The sequence below is a fragment of the Lepisosteus platostomus genome, chromosome 10 (assembly GCF_059453375.1).
Source record: "Lepisosteus platostomus isolate fLepPlt1 chromosome 10, fLepPlt1.hap1, whole genome shotgun sequence".
Classification (NCBI taxonomy): Eukaryota; Metazoa; Chordata; class Actinopteri; order Semionotiformes; family Lepisosteidae; genus Lepisosteus; species Lepisosteus platostomus.
The window spans coordinates 4,958,807-4,981,346 of record NC_142620.1 but is presented as its reverse complement, the minus strand read 5'-3'; the positions used below and the strand labels follow the sequence as shown (position 1 = coordinate 4,981,346).

Here is a 22,540-nt window from a genome sequence, read left to right as displayed (position 1 = left end):
CCAGGGTATCGGCTTCAATGACAAGGCTGGGTGGCTTATTTCAGACCTCCTGTGGTTGAGAGAATGCCTTCTGTTCTTGGTATTGAAGGCACCAATACAGGATGGGTGGGTCACACGGAGAAACTTCACTACATTTAATTGTACTGTTTGTACTCTCTTTGTTACTAAGCGCAAATTAATCCCCCAACTCCACACCCTCGTGATCTGGAGATGTTTTCTTTTCTGTGGATGTTGTTTTTTTGGGGCTAAGGCCCGGAGGGAGGAAAAGGCTAAACGCTTAAAGCATAACCGGAGGGGAGAATTGTGTTTACTATTGCTGCAGATAAGTGTGGAATATTTGAAGGACAGCAAAGCTTCCTGCAGCTCGGTGTTTCTGTGTTCATCGGCACAGGAGCCCACAGGGGACCTGCTCCCTGACACTGCACTAACTGCTAGGCACACAACATGGAGGCGATGTTTACAACTGGTCCTTGAGAGTATTTAATGGCCATCCACTGCTTTTATTACATCATTAATTGCACTTAATGCAGCCACATTACCAGAACGCTTGGCTAAGCTCTGAAAATTAAGTACAGAGTACTTTGTTATAAAATTCACTGTAATGAGCTCTGGTGGGACAAGGTCTGTTAAGTTTGAAATCACCGCAGGCCATTTTCGAAGGACTGCGCATGGTGCTTCACCCACTTTAAAGTTGGAACTTGATAAATGCCCTAAGGGTGCTATTCTCCAGTTATCCAATGCTATGATATTATCTCTAATTTAGAAACAAGCTTCTTCACGCTACCTGGAAATTTAATATGTATGCATCGAATATATGTTTGGAAGTTTAGCTCATTTGTGAGCTGATATTGATTACGTTAATTACAAGCAAGCTTATTTTACTGCAGTGTTTAGGCTGTCACTGATATCGGGCATATCGTACAGAAATACTGTTTATTCCATCTGTGTCCCGTTACTAATAAAATTGATGCAGAGTGGACTGTAGTAACCAGTTCTGGACTCATGTGAAACTTTTTCTAATGTAAATGTATTTAAATGTACTGTATAGCAACACAGACACACCACACCCTGCATTTTCAAGGAAATGTTAACAGATCATTTTAATATAAAGAGCAAATTTCACAAAAATGAGAAAAATAATTTAAATAGGTATCTTTCTTAAAGCAGCACATTCACACAGTGCTGAAAAGACTGGCACACCCCAGGTTCAATAAATTAACTTTTGTCCATGACGGTGCCATTATAATATTATGCATCATCCTCTGCTTGATCACTCTTCCTCTATAGTACAGTACACATGGAGTTCTATTTTAGCTGAAAAGATCCCCACTCTCCTTTTTGCAAGCTTCCTTTTCTCTGGTCCCTCGTGAGTGCCGTCTCCTGAGTATGCCTTGTGTTTTAAACTGCGCTGTCTCTCCGCCTGATGTGTCTTCCTCTGTTCAGCTATAGGGGCTCAGCGCAGGAGAAGTCCCAGCGTTGTGGCAACAGAGATCTTTGAACAGCATCTGGGAAGCCACATTCTCCAGGTATGACTCCTCTTCCTGCCAGCGTGCTTTCACTGCTTCACATCTCCTTTCCTTCCCTTGCGATATCTTTATTTTTTATGAGACTTTTTCTTTTCCCTCGAGATCCTTTGCGACACACAAAGAAAAAGAGAAATTTGCTAGAGTCTGGCAGACAATTTCTTATCTTGTTAACAAGTTGCATAGGGTCTTTATTCTGATTTTCCTTATCATAATTCATTTTTTTTTCATTTGTATTAGTCATTCAGCAGTTCAGTGGCTCATGCGCTCTCCGGCCGTGATCCCTCTGAGCCCCCAGTGTCGGCTGGTATTGATTCCAGCTGAGCTACTGTCTCTTAACCCAAACCTGGAAACTCTGCTGTGTTCTTCCAACTTCAAAATCTCATCACTTCCCACTGCATTTTCTTACGTATTTTCTTGTTATTGAACCCTGTGCTAGTTGTTTGCCTTAACGTATATTGGAGACTTATTTAAAATTTAAAAAATAGTCGTCTAAAGTCTAGAAATAAATGAATATAAATCGATATATAAAGATATAAATCGAGGCGTGTTGATTTCTTGTAGCGATGCTGTTGGGGCACTGCACAGAACTACAGTACATGTGCATCTCTTTTGTGTATAGAAGGAGTTGCTTGTGGGATAGGGAGGTCAGATTTGGCTCACAGCATCACGAAAGCGTAACGTTTTTAATGACATAGCGGTCAGCATCCCTTCAGTAAATCTAGTCAGTTCTTCAGATAGACCTTATTGAGGTGTTTTGGGGCTAACCAGTAACATCTTTAAAGTATTTTGAAATGGTAGTATTTTTATGAAGTGACAAAACTTTGGAAAAGTAAAAAAAGGAGGTTCTTAGTTAATTTAAGGGCTAAAATAAGCAAGGGTTTGAGGGAAACGATACAGGACGTTCTTCTTCAAAGAGATGCAGACTATGAGTTGGGTCTCGGTCCTGTGACACTTGCAGCTTTGGCAATAAGTGTGAACTGGTTATGACTTTGCTTAGCTAAAAAACAGTCTTAATGCAATGAGCTAAAACGCCCGTTTAAATCTTGCATGAGACTTGAATTACATGAACGGAAGGACCTCTGAGCAGCACAGTTCACCTAAAACTCCCAGATATACAGTATCTGCAGTATGAAATGGATATTTTAATGAAATAACGAACTGGTACTTATGGACAAAATGTAAGCCATTCATCTAGTTTTATCACATTCACATCATTTGAAATGTCTACCAGTCCAGCTGAAATAGGAGATTAACAACAGTAAAACTGAATAGCAGATATAGTATATACTATTTAACAAGTGGTCGACATGGTACAAATTCATTGTCACATTCAACTATATAACAACTGACACTTGTGATAAAAAAAAGTTCATCACTTTGGCCTGTGCCTTTCACAGAAGGGATGTCCCGGATGAACCATTTCAACAACACATGACATTTGCATTGTGCATGTGATTTATTCCTGCCTCAGATATAATTGGCTGATACACTTTTGTGCAGAGCGTGGTGCAGTTGTGCCCAGCTCAGGTGGGTATTTTACTGGAGCAGTTTGAGTGTTTACCTTGCTAGAGGGTACAACGGCAGTGTTCTCGAATTCAAACCCACAGCCTCCCAGCCACCTGGACAGAGCTCTAACCACTACTCCACACTTACTTTTAATATTTCTTATGACAATTTTATATATTTTGAAAAATCAGTGTTTATTGGACTGTAAAGGCACTTGTACAACATATGGTGATCAGGTATGCAGTTGTAATGGCACCAATTATTTTCATTTAGCCAACCCCCATAGACGCTTGGCATATTAGTTCACCCATATGCTAAGGGACTGCAAAGAAAAATCATGGATTTTATAGGATCAGATTTTAAGTACTTATTAACCGTTTTTACAAATTAGGATTTCTTGTACCCTTTCTTCATCTCCTAGCATTGAAAAGTGTGGAACAGTGTTTTCTTGGAGACAGGAATTATTGAGACAATAAATATTTAGCCTCAAGGCTTGTCATTTTCTTCTATTGCTATTTGTTTGATAAATCTAACATTTCAAGCACTGTACCTGTAAAACCAAAATAAAAAAAAAAGATTAAGCTCATTTTCTCAAATGACTGCATCTGCTGTGCTGGGGAATGAATTTGGAAAGTCATATATCATATATGTATCCGTTTTATTCAAGCTCTAATTCAAATATTTTGAAAATATAGTGTTCCCACTAGGTTTTGGTAAAAAAAGAAGACTCTGCACTAATGCCCAAGAGTCTAAGAGTGCAAAACAACAGCACTATTTATTATCCTATACTGTAAGTACTTATTCAATTGAAATTGACAGGTCTTTGGGCTTTCCAAAACTCCCCAGGTTAAAGCAAAAAAATAATACTTCTTTTGGATTTAACTATTGAATGGACGGACAGAGAAATCACATTTGCACCATCACAAAAATTATTAGACAACATTTACAAATACATTTTTTGGAATGCAGTAATAAAGTCAGCCTAGACTCATAATAAATCTTTTTTTTTTTTGCTCTCATTGCCTGATACTTGGATATGTCTGTGTCTAACTGCAGGTGAAAATTGCCTTTCAACAGGTTAAGTGTCTGACAAGGAAAAGGAAATTTATAATTAACATCAATACCAGGCCGAAAGTCTGTTGAGGCGTGGCCTTTTCAAGGAAGGACTTGTTCCTGGCAAATTGTCCCCATTAATCTTCAGCCTAATTGATTGTGAAAAGTTTTAGGATGACATTTAAAAAAACCATGCTCGGCTGGTGATTGATTTAGGGAAAATGAACTAATAATGAATGCAAGGCAGTCATTACTTGTTGAGCTCACCAGCTAATTTTAGACAGATTAGACTGTGTTTGATAGCGCTTAATAAAGAAGACTCCTGATGAGCTCTTCTCTGCTTTACCTGCTCTGTGTGTGTACACCAGCATTCCGGCTCACAGGAGAGTTCATTGTTTTTTTAGAATACCGTCTTCTTAAATATCCAGGGCTCTTAAAATATCTTTCCCTTCTTTGTTTCAGCTAGAAAGCACATCCTTAAAAAATAATTTGTTTTTAACTGCTAGGAGCCTTGAAAACATCATATTTAGTAGTAGCTCAAGAGAGTGACCTTGTGAAACAGTACGTATGTTTTGAATTCGCAACGCAGTTGTCAATTACTGTGCTATTGTGCTTTTCCTTTTTCTGCTATTTTCTGTCTGCCGAGAAGCAGTTTGTGGGGGGAAAAAAGGCCTATACAATTGTAAGATAAAAAAATCAAGGTTTACATTTTCTCAGTGAACATTTAAAAAAGAAAATGACATTTAAAAGAGTTTTTATGTAAAAAATATGTAGGAGTTTTTTTTCCAGCAGTGTCTGTTAAATCTTGTTCAGTATTTATTGAGATTATTTTGTCAACATTAAAATCTAAAACATTACTTTGATAAAAATTGCTCTTTAGCAATCTAAGTGAGCAGACTTAATCATATTCTCTGCCCTTCTAAAATGAGACAGGATGGGTCAACCACTTCAGTGTAAATTCAGGATTGGTCAGATTAATTTTGCAGGCTCAGCCAGTGATGTTTACCTCTGAAGTCTTCTGCCAGTGAGCTGCTGTGATGTTTTTATTAACTGACTTTCTTGAGGTTGTTTGAGATGCAAAATTCCTGCACCTTTTAGTACACATACAACCTTTGAGCATTACTTGGTATCAGAAATAAAGACGGTGAATTAATCTGGATTCTACCAATAAAAAAGGAACCGTATTCTCTCTATGTATAGCAAGTGCTGTTGAATTACCAACTAATCCAACCTTTAGTATTTCTAATCCAGCCCTCCAAAAGTGTTTTTGTCTTACTGTATTGTGTTTCTTTTCTTTTTACTCCTCTGACCTGTCTGCCCTGGGCAGAATCTCTATAGAAACCCTTTTTTGTAAGTGTTTTGTTTAACTGAAAATGCATAGAATAAATTTAAGGCTGTGTTTTGTTGTCTAAGATAATCAATTAACTGATTTTATATGCACGCAGTTCTTAAGGCAGCTGTCCGCAGTACCAGAAAAGGGGCAGCTTTTTTAACATTTTCCTTTAAACACTGTGAGAAAGAAGGCAATTATTCAGTATGATTTAAGAACAGTCTAGGCTGCTGAGGTGTTTTCTTATAAATTAGACTTTTACAAAAAATGGAGGTAAAACATTTTTTAATTCTCCTCGAGAGTTTACAATACAGCGATTAACGGTGAAACAAAAGGATCTTTTAAATTTGGTTTATCCTATTCACATTTAATAGGTATGGAAATAACTATGGCTTCCATTGGGAATTACCGACGTGCTGAGGCAAAGATATTAAAAGGAAAAAGGCGGCTGTGAAGAAGCCTGTTTCTTATGCAGTTCAGAGCGGGCAGCGTTCTGGACTTGTAAGAAACAGGAGCTCTGTCCTTTTCGGAACTGGCTGCTCTGAATACTCATTAACACCATACTGGGACATCCAGGAGATGTGTGTCCGTGGCGTGCCTGCGCTTGGATTTTGTAAGGTGCAATGACGGACACTTAGCAAATCTCATTGGCCAGCAAAATTCAGATATTATGCTGCGGCAGGATGGAGTGTTGCTTATTGTGGTGCCGCGGCACAGAGCAGAGGAGCTGGTTTGAGGGCAATGACAGCTCTCAGCACTGTTTGTTGACCGTTTTGTTGCCTCCTGCTGAGTGTTGTCATTTCTATAGTCAGTGGGCTGTATTGAATCAGACAGCGGCAATAGGTCATTAACAGAAATGGAAGACATTCTCTGGCATGCAGAGAAAACCTCTCTGCTGCTTAAATAATAGCATTTATATCACTGGCATAATAGTTTACATGAAATAAATTAGACCCTTGCAGACACTTTTTAAGCAGAGCTGGCAAATAAAAAAGGCTCAGCTGCTCACGAGGGGCAGGGACGCCGTTTCTAAAAGGGGTGGCGAGGTCCTTTCCGCGATAAACCTCTGCGAGACAAAATAAATCTTTTGTAATTAGGCAGAGAGGGCTAACTGGGCAAACCTCGGAATTGAATGAATATCGGGCAGGTGGTAGCAAACGCCCCAGGTGTCACTTTCCATTTGCCCAACTGCCTCCACTGTTCCCCCGGTTTTTGGATTTATTTCAGGCGGAGGGCAGTCAGTTTCAGTCAGTTTTCCACTTCTAAAAAAGACCTAATTTAAGCCTGTATTTTTAGTTCTTTTTTTTTTATGGGAGCGTTGAAGTTATTAACTTTTTTGCTGCTCATTTAATTCTTTTTTCAGGTCACAGCTGAGGAGCTGCTTATTTAGAAATCACTCGACTTGTCGGTAGAAGGTCAATATATGTTGCTGTGTGACACAGATATTCAGATGCATCTTAATGAAAACAGGTTTTTACTGCAATGCTCAGCATTGTCCACCACCTTAAGAAAGACAAGTGGCTGCGAACACTAACAGACAGACATGCTTCCTTAATTAAAGAGCATTTTTTCTTCTGGCTAAGCTAGAACAGCTGGGGTGTGCAGAGGTTACTGGACACCCATTTGAGGTTCAACAGACTGCAATTTCTAAGGTTTAGCAACTGATTCTTTCATGTTAAGTTGTTCTGTACTTTTGTTCTGTTTGTTCTTGATTTGTTTTTTGTTGCTGCAGACGGTATTTGATAACGGGGCTTATTTTCAAAAAAGGTGTTTAACCCCTTCATTCTTAGAAGCTGCCGAAATAAAGCGAGGCTCCCTCTTAGAAATGACAGCTGTTTACATTTGCATAACATCAAGGAGGAATGAGAATCTGTCTTTGAGGGGGCTGTGTGCAGCTGTCACCAGTTGTAATCGCAGGTTGATTTGTAGGTTGGAAGAATCGTCATTATAGCTTTCCAGCTCCTGTCATTAAAAGTCAGTGATAAATATGGTAGGGGATTGTTCAGAAAACAACACTACAAAATCTGTTTTTCCTCATTTTTTCCCTAGCCGCAAATATTTGTGGTCTCAAATCGTTTCCACCTTGAAAGCAAAGCCAAGGATCACTGAAGATCTGTTTTTCAGCCTTCACAGTGCCAAAGGAGACTTTACTTGAAATGAAAAGCTCTCTTCTTTGCACACAATATTGCCTATCCTAGCCAGTCAGCCAGTGGCTGGAGTTCAGGTGCCTGTTTATAGCTTTTATATAAACAAAACTTAAATTAATTAAAAATTCTGTTAAAACTTTGCTTAGTGGAAGGTTTTTTTTCCCTAGGCAACCTAGTCTAAGAATGTGACCTGCTGCCTGGAGGATACATAAGCTGTATTTGCTATTCCCAGTGGGAATGTTGCTTTATGTAGCTGTCAGACTTGTGTTCTAATGCTTCTGTTTAGCTATGCAATAGAAGAAAAGCAATGCATCACTGTAAATGCACAGAAGGATTTCTTAAATTAGTGTTTTCTTCCGGGCTTTCTGTTTATACAGTATATGTGGATAAAATTCACAAGCAAAAAAACTAGGTACATTAAAAAAACACAATGCTTAGTGGAAGTGTCATAATGCGCGATACAGAAATGCTAGGGACTCTCCTTTATTCCATACTTTTGGAAAGTTATAGACATTAAGCGTACAAGCAGAGTGTTTTTCAGAAAGCAGAGTGTTTTGTTTTATATACGTGTTCAATTATTCCAAGTATTTGAGAAATGATCATGACTACCTACATTATACCTCATCATAGCTCTTAAGACAGTGATAGATGGGTCTCCTGGTTAAGGTAAATGTAATATCACAGACACTACTAACTCAGAATTGCACAATTACAGCGTATAGGATTATACAAATTGATTTAATTTCAGCAGGACAAACAGGTTATTTTAAGACTTTGATAAAAAATGACTGGCAAACTTGTGAAATTACTCTCTGTGCCAACAATACTTTCTTTTTTAGCATTTTGCATATTTTTAAAAGAAAGGGAGACCCTTTCAAACGGGTTGACTGTATCAGTTCATCTAATTACTGTATGTTATTGCATAAAAAGAGGTGTGCACGTGTCTGTGCCTGAGCCACAGGGTTGATTTACTGTCATGATAAGTCAGAAAATATTGAATTAATAGACTATTTACTTGGTAAAAAAACACAGGGAAGCACAGGGTGGAAACCGATTCTTTAAAAAAAGACTTAAGACAGTTGTCATGCTTTGCTTTCTACTGAATATGTCAGTTCACACTCACTGCTCCTGAGTTTGGAGTCCATACTGTTAACTTTACATATTCAGCACTGCTCTTTTCTCCTGCTTGTTAGTTTATCTCTTGTTTACTAATTTGCTGTTGAAAGCAAACATGTCAGACCCCTTCTTACCATGGTTCAGTACCTTGCATAACATAATGGGAACAGTATTTACATATCTTAAAAATACTTACACTGGCATGTCGGAATGTGCGCTTGATGGAATCTCAGTGCTCTCGTCTCAGGACTGAGGCTGACTGGAATACATTTGGCAGCAGGAGCTGGTTCTTAAAGTGGGGAAAAAAGCCCGGTATAAAAGTGGAGGAGTCACTGAAAGAACATGTTCAAAATGAGAATTATTAGGATTTTTATTGTGTTTTAAAAGACCTGACTTCAAAAGACAGCCGGGAAACCTTGTCTTAGGAACTAATCTGTGCTTATTTCATAAGTAAGCTTTACAAAATACTTAATGTATAATATCACGGTTGTGGCGTGTTATTAGAATTTAATTATTTCTCAGCGTAGGAACGGAATATGGAAGGGGATTGTGTGAAAATGCAGTTTTTCAATGACAAATATTTAGCATCACATTAAAATACAATTTCTGTCATCGTTTAGATTTTAACATGATAAACACATACGCCTGTATCCAATTAACATTGCACTTTTTGTGACTTGTTTTTCATGCATACATTTCAGTAATGCCAACAGGAATTTCTTGAAAATAAATCTTTGCAGTGTCTGCAAGTCAAGTAACAAAAATGCATTATAAGGAAAACTATGAAGGATTAAAAAATAGATGAAAAAATCTGATGCTGCAAGCTTACTAAACTATATGAAGATTTAAGATGGAGTTTGTAAATAGTGTCTTCACTCATTCATGAAATAAGCATGCCAGTGCACAATGCTTTTAATATCATATTCATTTGTAAAAATCAGATTATTTTTTAGCATGCTTATAAATGCATTGTCATATTTATTCATGTATTTGTAGACTTTTTTATCTTTAGGTTTCAAATTCCTTATGTATGGAAAGTATTGGGGGGAGGGTAATGAGTTTCGAATTAATTAAATCACTAATTCCTCTCGTGCAATTAAGTTTTAATGCCTTCAGAAGGCACTGAATTACCGTGTTATCAGCTGAGGTTGTGCTGATAGTGATTTTGAGATGGTACAGATGTAAGGTTGTCAGAATCTTTCGATACTAATACTGTCCAGAGTTGGGTAGGAGTAATTTGATATGCTGTTTCCACTGCATCTCTAGCTAGGAATAATACATCCTGAAGAAGCCAGAAGGCGTGCTGTACAACAGAGGCCTGGGGAATAAAAATGGCCAGATTCTTGTTCTGCTGCAGTTAGACCCCAGGTATCACTTGAATTTAGTTTTTGCTGTTGGGGGGAAACATGTGACAAACTAACATGGCTCGCTATAATATAAAGCTTTAGCTTAGGTTAAAGAGAATCTCTGAACTTTAATGTGACAGTAATGAACAGGGCTCTGCACGAAACTCAACTCCTCGTGCATGTATTTCATCCTACCAAAAAGACCAGCCTGAAGCAGCCATCAGTCTTCTTGTAAATCCCTCCCAGTCTCCTGAGTCTAAACGCGGTCTTACCTTCACAGGATGTTGAGCACACATCTCTCACAGCTCCGGTGGGGCTGTAGGTGCTACACCTGGAGCAATCATACTGCCCCACTGCAGAGGGGTAGGGGCCTACATTTATCTCGCAGTGCAACATGTAGTGTGTCAAACAGTGGGATTTAGAAAAACATGTATTATTAATTATTATTTATATACCAGTCGTGATTCATGTGTAATTACAACAATATTGAATGTCTTGTTAGTGTCATGGGAATTTTTAAATGTACTCTTTGTCATTTGCTTGAACGTTTTTTCTTGAAATAGAATCCGTCTAAGGCCAGGGCTAGATATGGGGTTGGGTGTAATGGATTTCAAATTTAATTAAAACTTAACTCACTTTTTTAATTGGCGAGACATACGTGTGTGACCGAGCGAAGGTCTGTGGGAAATATATTCATTGTGGTGTTTAAATATGCTGATTACAAAATAAAGATTTATGGGGGAAAAGACCGGAAGAACAAGACTGGAAGTCGGTGGCAATTTTTACAATTAGTTGTGGGTCACCATCGCAACAGCTGAAAGTCATACTAATTTACCTGTGCCGCAAAAGCATGAAAGCGGGGCTCTCATGAATAAAAAGAAAAATTAATAGAGAGAGATTTAAGGTGGCAGCCAAACTGACTAAAATAGAGATGTTTTTTTCTGGATTGAAGAGAGAAACACAGAGCCTGTGTTATCTCTTGTTCACCCCTTGCCATCGACGCACTGCGCTGTGCTCCTGGGGACCGTGGGGAGAAAACAGTGGAACACGGACAGAGGAATTGACCACACCAGCAGCCCCCAGCCACACCTTGGGCACTGAACTGGAGTCAGCTGATGTTAGGGCACTTTACAGAAAACATTAGAGATGGACAAACAAAGTGTTATGTAGAATCGTAGAGCTCTGTAGTGGGATTGTAGATGCCCTTGTGGAGAAAAAGGCTCAAATGACTGAGCAGCCTCCTGTATTTTGTCCAGGTGCTGCTGCTGTGTAATGTCAGGAGAGAGGGGAGGGCTCATAAAAATATTTGTACCACGGTCCACGGTCATTACGTTTCTCGCCGCCAATCCGGTCGCCTGAATTTCTCTGATCATTGTGACTTAACAGCACCTTTACTAGGTGTTTAGAGATCCCTACCCCTGCCAAGTTGTCAGTATTAGTTAGGAATTCACTAATGAATTGCTGATTCACTTCAATGTCCAATGGACATGGAAAGAAATATCGCCAGTGTTTAATTCTTCTCACTGGGCAGTATGAACTGCTCTTGAGCAGCCGAACACAGCCCAGTATGTTCAATCTTCATCAGCATCCTGCTGTTACGTTTCACAGCCCTTTCTGACCAGGACTGAAAAAGGCATTGCTACAGTAGGTCACGTTAAAGCACACAGATCAGACAACAGTCCTTCTTGTCTTCCCTTTGTGTTTGAAGTTGAGGAATTTGATTCAGATCCTTAGAAGGGGGAAATAAAACTTTGCCAGTAAAAGCCAATTGAAACATACAATGTGTCGTTAATTACTTCCGTTAAAGCTCACGAACGCTCACAACACAAACTGCGCACTTTATTTGTTTTCCCTGGAAATACTGGGATTATTTTTCTCCATCTTGGTTGGACTTCTCCCTCTGGAGAAACATTTCTGCTGCCTTCATCCCAGGGTCTTAAGTCAGGAAACGTTTAGTTTGTTCAGCATCTCTGCTGCGTGTCCCATGTGCGCTCACGTACACAACGCAGGCACAAAAATTGCAACGCGTGGTTTGCTGTCCCTTGTAACAGACTTAAATGGAGTAAATTTTGAAGCCTACAACTGAATTACAGAGGATTACTCTTTTTTATAAATGGCAGGCAGCTGAAAGAGACAAGCCTGTGCAGCAATGCTGGAGAGCCCCTGCAGCGTCTGGCTCGACTCGTGATGTATTGTACTGCTAGCATTTCAGCTCCCTCCTGGGAGCCATGGTCCTGCCACAAGGTCAGGAGTTAACTACTTGGATTTTAGCTGTGTACCACTATCAATACGGCTCCTATGGAAACCCAACTTGACGTCACTTTTGAATCTTTGCTGCTGCTTTCCGGGGCCTCAGAAAAGTCAATAGGAACATTAGACGGGCGTCCTTATTATTACTTACCACTTCCTGCCAGCAACCTACCAATTCATTAGCAATGGGAATTTGGAAATCAGACCCGATCATTTATGCAGTCAACAGCGAGGCTTGTCTGCATTCATAATTGTTTGATTTTATGGGCCTGTCTTTAAACAAACATTGTCTATGGTAATGTGATGCCCTGATGGATGGGAAAGGTTTTGTCTGTGAATATCATTTGGATAATTAAAAATGACAGATGAAATCGCCCGCTGTCTTGACCCTTACTTTGTTCCCTGAGTAATGCCGAAGAGATGCTGATTGCTGTCAATCAAAACTCATTGGAGGGTTGTAAATTCTGCCAGCCCTGAACTCTGACCCATGGTGTTGATCTGAAATAGATAACAACCTTGAAATACCTTCAGAATTTAAACAGGTTTGGTACCACAGGGGCACCTTCCCAAAAGATATTCCTTCTTGCACTCTGCCTTATTTTCCTCTGTCATTCAGTGTCACTGGATTTACGAACACAACTAAGCACCAGTGCTAAACATTTTTAGCTCAAGGCTAAAAAAAGTCTGTAAGGAAACAAAGCATTAGTTTAATTTTGCTTTCCTGGAATTGCTGCTGCTTGATTTTTTTTCAAACGAACATTTGGTAATTGCCGTATTTTGAAAGCTCCGTTTTATTCTCTGAAAGTTTGGAAAAACTTCAGTATTGGGGCTGCATATTCATACAATATTTAAACCCCTTATTACATTTTGTTCATGAAGAGAGCATTTAGTAAGCAACACTAGACAGAACTTTTGTTCTTATTAACTGAATCTAGATATTTGGCATTTTTAACTACTTTATTAATGGTTACTTCAGTTTTGATGACTGTGTTTTGCTATACAATGCACTTATAAGGTGGGTTTTGAATGCCAAAATCTGAGGTTATTTTTAGAATCTACATAATGGAGTACAGGTATCACTGTTTAATTAGGTAAAATATTTCCCTAATATTAGGTAAAATATCCCTGCATTAATGAGTTTAGTTTTGTTTTACAGCTTGTTCCCCTTTATTTTAAAGTTTAATTTTGTATGATACAAAATGGAATTGAAATTTAGAAATTGAAGGATTTCTAAAAGCATTTTGCACCTCTTGTTCAATACTTGCTTGAAATATTTTGAAACTGAAAAGTGTCTTTATGCACCTACCGTACATGTTTTGTGAAACTATGTTGAACTTCATCCTGACAAGTCAATCTTGAGCTTAGGGGTATTAAGTCAAAATGATTTCGTCCGACTCCATGGTTGTCACATTGCAAAACATATCCAAGGTATCCAAGGTGCACTAGAACTATATCTAGAATTTATTTAGTTAAATGATAATCTGAAAACAAGCATTTAAACTTGGAATTCGTTTTCTGTCTAGTTGTTCATAAAAAAGAATTGTCAACAGCCAGCTGAAAGTGGGGTTGTGATCAGTAAAGCTGTAAAGAGGCTGACTTAACCTAATGTCTGGTTTATTGTGATGAAGAAAAGTTAACCCCAATTTCCAAATACAGTACATAAATCCAAAAGCAGAAATTAATCCCCTCATTTCTATATATCTCATTGTGTTGTGACTAAAGAATTTGATCCCATTGAGGAATTTCATTATGACTTCTAAGCACGAGGATTAATAAATGCTCTTAATGTAAAAGATATGCTAAGCAGCTCAGTATTTTTCTCACTCACATAGCCTGGTGAAACAGGCATTCAGGAGTTATAGCAAATAAAACCAGGTATACTGAGGTGAACTTCTCCTGTTCTGCGGGGTACCCTTTGAAAAGGTTTGTGTACATACAGTAGCATCCTTCTTGCACAAATATACTTTAGCTCAGAGGGACAAATTATCCAGTATCAAATATATTTCTTGACGTGAAAATGTTCAATCTATCAAAAACATTATGCAGGCTGTAGTTTCATTTATTAATACTGTAGACACCACTGGAGCCTTAGGAGTTCTAAGGGTATAATTTCACCACAACATGACAAAGAAATTTACCTCTAAAAGCTGTGATTACTAGCCACAGAGGCTGCCCTGCTGTGACAATTAGCTCTCAATTGTTAAACAGTTTTTATTACTGCATTAGGGACAGAGAATGTCAGTCTCTTTTCTTTTCCTTCTTGGAAAGGGAGTTGGGTTTATGACTTACATTGGGCACAAACACAAAAGACCCCACAATAAATTGTTTATTGGTCGTGAAACTCCATAGATTTCAGGTTAATTTAATTGAGTCTGGCTCGGTAGACTCCAAAGAGACTTATTAAAAGAAAGATTTTTGTGCTAGGTTATAAAGTCATGAACTCTGTAGTGTTTGGTACATTACTGTATAGCTCAGGATTGTTTACTGTCGGTTGCCTTTTTTAGTTCTTTCCATTCAGCTAAAAAAATTAAAAGGCTACTCTGTTATCGTTCTTTGCTAGAATGTTTGTAATATTATTTGTTCAAGATAAATACAAATGCGTGTTTTTCTTTTTAACTTTATTCAAGGTTTCCTGGTGAACTACTAATTATATTTGTACGTCTAGCCTTATGGAAGCTCAGTCCTTGAAAGATGGCTTAATTGCTTTTTTGTATATTAATGGTGTGATGTACTGTCGGAACGCGTTTCAGAGGCCTGTTCATGAGAGTTTCTCTCATAGAATAAAGAAATAAATTCTTCTTTTAGTAGCTCAGACATAATAAGCCTAATTAGAATCCCCCTCTGTGTTTTATGTACCCTTAAGCTTTCAGCTGTTGTGTGGTTTGGGTTAGAATCCACTGAATCCCAAATTATTAATGATCAAACTACGAGCTCACATCAAGAGAGTAAATTTTTCACCCCAATCTGTTTAGGCTGAAATCTTTCTTTACCTATTACCCTTTTAATTTCTGAGTGCATGACCATTATTTGAAGCTTCTGGTTGTGCCTCATCTTCCAGGACAGGAATATTTTAATAACCTTCTCAGGTAATAATATTTGTTGATATTCTTCATTCATGTGGTCAAACATTTTCATTTTATAGGAGTGAGTCAAACCACTGGAAGCCAAGAGACATAAATATCCAGATTAGCCCTTTGTGTGACTTGTCCATATTTGTACCCTATTATTAAAAGCCTAATTGCTGAATATAAGTGTGAAGTGATGGCAGGGAAGCTACAGTGCTGAAACAGTAGAGCTTTGACTGAATGTATTAAACTGAGCTAAAATATTTCTGTTCTTCCACACAGGATCCATAGCATTTCACCTCCAACATATTTACTGTACATGTTGTAAACTGAGCATATACAGTACATGATTACATGATTGCCATCCAGGTTCTTTAAAAATCAGTAAATCATTTTTTTTCATGCACATTTCCAAAATGAGTTACATGTAATTGTACATGTCTGTAAGAGTCTCTTGAAACCTGAACGTGCATTTTTAACTGGATTGATAGAATGCACTGAATGAAAGCATTAAGGCACACCATCTTCTGTTAAAGACTTCTATAAACCATAAGCTTGGTGTAAAATTTAGATTAGTAACAGCAGCAACACAAAGTTTCTGCACGGACTTTAAATTAAAATTGAGGCTCAGATATATTGATGACTGAATTTTTATTGTTCCTGTCAGTTTACACAAGTTCCTTGACACAATGTCATAGGTGAGGCTAACCATTTTGACAAGGGTTTTTTAACATGGGTTGCTCAGTGGTTGTGTCTTTTGTATAGAGCTTCACAGAATATGTGCTGTACATGTCCCTAGATGAGTACTTTTTGGTCAGTCTACACTGATTGCTCTTTTCTTCGAAATTCAACATTTTAAGTTGCTGAGAATATTTTACATTTCGACACAGCTGCATAACTTGTCTAAAGCTTTAATGCCTTAATTCTAATGTCTAATGACTACAAGTGCTCTTTCTAGTTTTGCATGCTTTGTTCATATACTTGAGGTTTGAAAGATGCTCCCTAATCATTCTGTAGGTGTGGTATATTAAGGCCAAATGAGACTGAGTGTTGTCACATTCGCTATCTAACGATTCTTTAAAAAAGTGTTCAGAAACCAGCTTCATATAATACTGTCTACCAGTTAAATTAGTTCCTGAATTAAACATGCAGTAAAAGGTTTAATATTAAAAATGCAAACCTCTTTTTTTATTCTCTTAAAGGGTGTTAGGCTTATCATGTCAGTATGTACAGTTTTGCTTGTGTGTCCTGCTCTTAACCAAGTCAGGCTTTTTTTCCCTGCTCTACCCTGACAGCCACTAATAATAACGCATGAGGACAGTCAGGCAAAATGAAGACAAATGCTGCATGTCGCTACGGAATCATAATCTCTCCAGACTCTGTAAAAGACGCTCTAACTGTATCTGGATGCTCTTTATAGCTTTTTCAGACCTGTGCATTTTCCCTGTGGTTTTAAAAAAGCATCAACATTGTGGAGAAATACATAAAGGCAACATATGGGCCTGTTAGTTAGCCAAAACAATGTGGAGCCACAGAGAATAGTGGCTGAGCTGTGCAGATGGATATTGTAAAAGATTCATGAGGAGAATAAAAGATCTAAAGGAAAAGTGGGCAGATACATCTAGTGTGGGGTGCAGGAGACAATAATGAACAGTTAGAGCCTACTATTTACATTTCCTGAATTAATTCAGTAGGATTAATCATAACACACTATAAACATATAAAACACAGGCTCATAAAAGCCTTCATGGCATGACTACCGTTTTAGTGAAAAGTCACTGCAAATCATATTGGTTTGTTAAGCAACTATTCAGATCTCGACTGTTTCGTCACCACACCATCTCTCTAATAGAGCAAATCTTTACCTTAACACGTAGTATTCTGGGGTTGTTTTTCATGAATAATAGGGCAGTCTTTTTCATTAAACAATAATTTAAAAAGCAAAACCTGTCTGTCCATCTAGCTGTTGTTTTTTATTTTAATAGCGCCGTGGAGAATTCGCAATAAGTTGGGGTGTTTTTGCTGCTCCACCTGCGAGACGGAGATCTGCTGGTTCTGCCGCTTGTGCAGCAGTCTGTTCTGCGCTCTGAATCTTTGTCGTTGACAAGGCGCCCTCTACTGGCCACAGAGTTAGAGTGCCATTTATTGCACAACACTGATACATCAATCACGCTTTTTTACTCTACGTGCTGAGGAAGTGAGCGCACATGTTCTTTCTTGTTTGTCTGGGTTGGTGTGATTGTGTAGCAATGAAAGCGCCTCATGTTATCTTTTGAACTAAGGAAATCCCTTTTCAAATTTCCTTTAAAGAAATCATCTCTCTCTGTTTGACAGGGCTTTGACAATCAAGAAATTGCTTTTATTGTGCTGTTGCAGAGCTGCTAAGATGAATACCAGTCAGAACTGTTGCCTCCATGAGTAGTGGATGCTGACGGATTTGTGACTTGTTGAACATTAAATAGCCTTCTGAAGATTTTTGCTATGAAGTAGTTATATTTACTAATCTGCCCTCTGAACAGGCTGTTATACTCATTTGTCACGTTTTTATCCTTGAGTTAAAAATCATTTTGCATTTTGGCAATTTATCGAGACAAAGTTGGAAAAAAATGCTTAGAAGCTTAACTCGGGGATATCTAGCATTTCCCTCGAGGTTCAGTGCTGGTTTCTCTAAGCTGTACAATGCTAGCCTGAGGTCTCCCCCATGACTAGGGTTAACAGTATGCTTAAACCCAAGTAAAACTCATCTTAAACAGACTCCTCAGGGACTGAGAGAAAGGTTGCTGCTTTCAAAAAAGTGTCCTTTGCATTAAGGTTGTTTTACATCAACACCTCAAAATATCAGTGTAGGAGCACACAGAAGGGTGGACAGGCAGTGGCTATAAAGACATGGCCTTCACCATAGGTTTCATTGACGTCCCTTTCCTGACAGCATTAGGGGATGGAATTAGCTGTGGCATTTATGAATAATTAAAATCCGGCCATTAAGTGTTGTGAATTTGGAATGGCCTCCGACCGGCTCCTTACTCCACACTATAGCCCAAGATACAGTCGGGCAGTAAAAACTAGCAATTAAAACTGAGGTAAATTAAACCATCTATAACTTCAACCTTCCTTCCAGTTCTCTCCTTAAAACAGTTACAAAGATAAATCTGCTGTAATAGCTTTGAAATTAAAATGCAAAACCCTGAACTGTTAAATTGCGATAAAGATATAATTTTTCTTACATTCTATACAGTATTTTACATACAGTACGTAACATTATATGTATACTAGTACACTATATACTGTACTTATATACGTATTAATAAACTCTGAACCTCATAACTTCCATAACTATCTTTAAATTATTAAAGACAAGTATAAGAAAGACATTAAAATCGATATTGTGATTCTACAAAAAATCACATATTTATTGTGCAGTTTAAGTTGTCACCTCTTACTAATTTAATGTGAAGTATTCTGTGCTCCCCTGTTGTTTTCAAATATTTTTAGGTATCGTTCTCATCTTCTCGTGTACTAAACAACTTCATGCTTCCTTCCTGCAGAAACAGCTGTCTACATTTCTTAAAAGGACTAGTGAGGAGAAAACACAAAACTGTGTATATAGAAAGCATAAAAATGGATTACAATCATTTTTAAAACTTGAACTGTAAATAGTAAAAAAGAAAACAACCTGAAATTATTACATTCATGTAAAACCTGAAGCATCCCATCTGTATGTTATTTTTTAAATCACAAAATGTAAAGGCTTATTAACTTTTACAACCATATGTTCCCTTTGAAGATGTTACCCTAGTATTTAGAGTGATGCTTCGACTACAGCTATGAAGTACCAACTTCCTGTAAGTAACATGGCCTTTTTATATATTTCTGTGCCGCAGCTCGTAACTGGTTTCAGAATCTGATGAGTTTGATTGCAGTTATTTTGAAGACAAATGCTATCAGATACTTCAGATAGTAGTTTGAAGCCATGCCTGAGCCTGATTCCCTAAACGGGTCTGTGCACATAATCGTTAAACAGGCTTTATTGGCATGTACAGGCGTTTTGAAGTTGTTTAGGTCCATTTTCAAAGGCAAAAGGCTGAAATAATGGACTTTATGTGACTAAAAGAAACAGTTCAAAATTCTGAAACTTTGTAGTGCAGTGTACAGCTTTAAAATAACTTTAGAGTGCTCATCTTATTTACATTTTTTAGTTTGACTTTCAGACATGTGTTGATGTCCCAGCATGCTGTCCACTGTTCTCCCCAATGACATTACCACTACCTGTAGACGTGAAGGCAGTGGACAGAGCTACAGTACAGTGAAGAGCAGAGTTATAAATAGGGATCACAGCTGGACACACAAAGGTTGAAATGCAGCAAAGAGCAGGGTGCTGCTGTAGCACCACGTGACTCTATGTGAAAGTTTGACACTTTCGCATCGTTAACAGACTCCTTCAACTTGTTTTGCAAATTAAAACCATCTGTCAGCAGTCCCCAGTAAAATGATTTCTTGATCCTGTTGGCAGTACATTTCAAAAACAGGGGGAGGATTAGACATTTCCTGGACTCTTATGCTGCTATTGTTTATCTGATTTTCAAATTAATGTAATATAAAAGCACATCTCATTAACATTTATCAATGGGATATTAAAAGCCTGCAGTCTATTATAAATGGAAATAAGCACTCTCAAAATAGTTAATTAAAGCCAGTATCCATGGGGAAAAGCTTTCAATTTAGGTGCTTAAACAAACACAATACACATATAGATATAGAATTCTTTTTGTACAACTAAAAAAAATAGTATGTATTAAATCTCCACAGCTTTCATGGAGCCGTTTTGCTCAAGAAATAGCAATAAATATAAACTCTGTATTAGAGCGTCTTGCAAAATGCTGTGAATATCACTGTCTTATGCGCTGTTGCTGTCAGTCAGGCATTGAGATGGACAAAGACATTTAACCTGTAATAACAAACATAAGATCCATTTTCCTGCCCCAGGGTTGTCAGTAGCAGTGTGTATATGACAGTTCTCCATAGACAATAACCTGAAGTAGTAATATTACACAACTGTCAAATATTATTGATGCTGTTTCAATCAAATGCGGATAAGTCGGAGAGCCTATAGTGGGAGGAATTTTTGGAAGGGTTTAGGAAGGTTAAATCTGAGCAACGCAGCTTCCATCTGGAATGCATTAGCTAAAAAGATTTATTAGCAGGAGTGCCGCTGCATAATTCTGTGTGGAAGGCAGAGTTCTGCATCTCATTTCCATTGTGATGTCTGTATGAAGAGTGAGGGCAAAGAAAAACAAACAAGGTGGCAATTAATTTTTAAATAAAAATAGACTTAGGTGAGGCTGCGTGGGTGTGGGAATCGCTTCCTTCTCAGATTGCTCAATTACGTACAATGAAAAGAGATCCAGCATTGATTTTGGGGGGGAACATTTTTCACAAGTGACATCTCAAGGTGTGCTAAAACGCTTCCGAAGGTGATGAAAGTAACAGCGGCGAAAGACAATGCTGAAACGAATCCTATCTGAACCGAATTGCCACTTTTCAAGCGGTGGGGTGGGCATTAGCTACATTTGAATAGAAAGGTACAGTATTTGCAGGAGCAGCAGTTTAGGTAAGCATGTCTAAAGCTAATAGCTGTCCTCGTCTGAACGCAGTCCGTGCTTCTGTGGGTTGTCTCCATACGTATCAATATAGAAAAAACGGTCCAATCCTTATCAGACATGAAAAGATACTATCTTTCAAATTTGAAGATAATGAATATTAAACAACAAACTTGACAAGATTAAAAACACCCCACCATTTAAGATGTTAAATTTATACCATAGATTGTGATTGATTTACATATCAAAAGATCATCAATGTTCTCATAGGAGACGATGCAGATTAATGGAAAAATCTTCAGTAATCGTTTGTAGAATTTTTAAACACTGTTGTGTTTTTTTGGATGACTTTTTAAGGGTCTTCATCTGCTGTTGACTCAGATGCTCTCCCTTGTTTGGTAATCCACTGGGGCAGACATTGACAGGATCAATACCGATCTGCATTGCTGTCAAAAGCCAGCACTTATTCCTCTCTCCCCAGCCCTTGCGTGTATATACCTCCTGGAATTGTGATTATGCACAGTTGATTCGTTTTGTTTTAAAGAATATTAATTCTTTAAAGGAAACCTGCCATTTTCATATCTCCTTCCTGCTGGTATTATTTTTTGCGTCTTTGAAATGCGGTACAAGTGCTAAAAATCCTTTGGGCTTCATTGATAAGGGCCATAGCCAGGAAGTGAAATCTGCCCATCTTTGTGCGTGTGGTGGTTTATCATGCACTGTGTTATACATCAAAGGTCAGCTATCGATAGGAATCAGAAGCCATTGATGAACCCACAGAATGGAATGTGAAACGGTGCCACACAACAGCTGGGCAGTGGATGGACACCCTTTTAATGGGCTGCCAAACGGATGCTTTATTACTTCTAGTTCACCTTACAGCTACAGTGATAATATTGGAGGTGCGTCTGTAGACCTTCTAGCTCATTTTGCATTGAATTTTATGTTGAATCTCTCTAATGTTGTAACCTCCCAGAGACCATGAGTGATTGTTTCCTATCTATTTAAGAAAAATATATTTGTTTTATTATTTAATATTTAGTCTATTTAAGAAGAAAATAATTCATAGCTAATGATAGCTTTCAAAAGCCTTTACCATGCTGGAAATGGTTACAAATACTGTACAGTACTTTACAATTGCATTTAAAATATGTTTGTAGAATTTAAATTTAAAATGGCATTTAAAATGCATTTAAAAACTGTTTTAATAGTGTCTTTATATACTTTTTAATCAGCAAAGGCAAATTCAAATCTGTCTGAATGGGCAAGGAAATTAAAATGAGAATAGCTGTCCCTTGAGCTTGATGAATAGAAAATCTTGCCTGTTATTTATGGGATGTTTATCCTCAGAATGGAGGACAAGTAGGGACACACAGATAGTGGTCAAAAGATAAATGTGCTTATGAAATCCTAATTAATTAGTACACCTGTACCTCTTTTATTATTATTTAGAAAGATTTCTCCATGGTATTCAGGCAGTATCAAATTGAGAACATTATGAGGCAAGCAAAATAAGTGAGCTACCGCTGAATGAAACATTTAAAGATGAATAAGAGCAGGACAGATGCCTGGAGGAGGTAAATGAATTGCCTATAACCTACAGT

General features: G+C 37.9%; 1 protein-coding gene across 4 annotated transcripts in view; it reads left to right on the top strand.

The window, feature by feature from the left end:
• Positions 1-22,540, top strand: part of npas3 (neuronal PAS domain protein 3) — a 279,243-nt gene that overhangs the window by 133,743 nt on the left and 122,960 nt on the right. For all 4 annotated transcript variants that reach the window (XM_088647618.1, XM_088647621.1, XM_088647619.1 and 1 more), the window contains one exon: positions 1,444-1,526. In XM_088647618.1, coding sequence (XP_088503744.1) covers positions 1,444-1,526 — 83 coding nt within the window. The remainder of the gene's footprint in view (positions 1-1,443; positions 1,527-22,540) is intronic.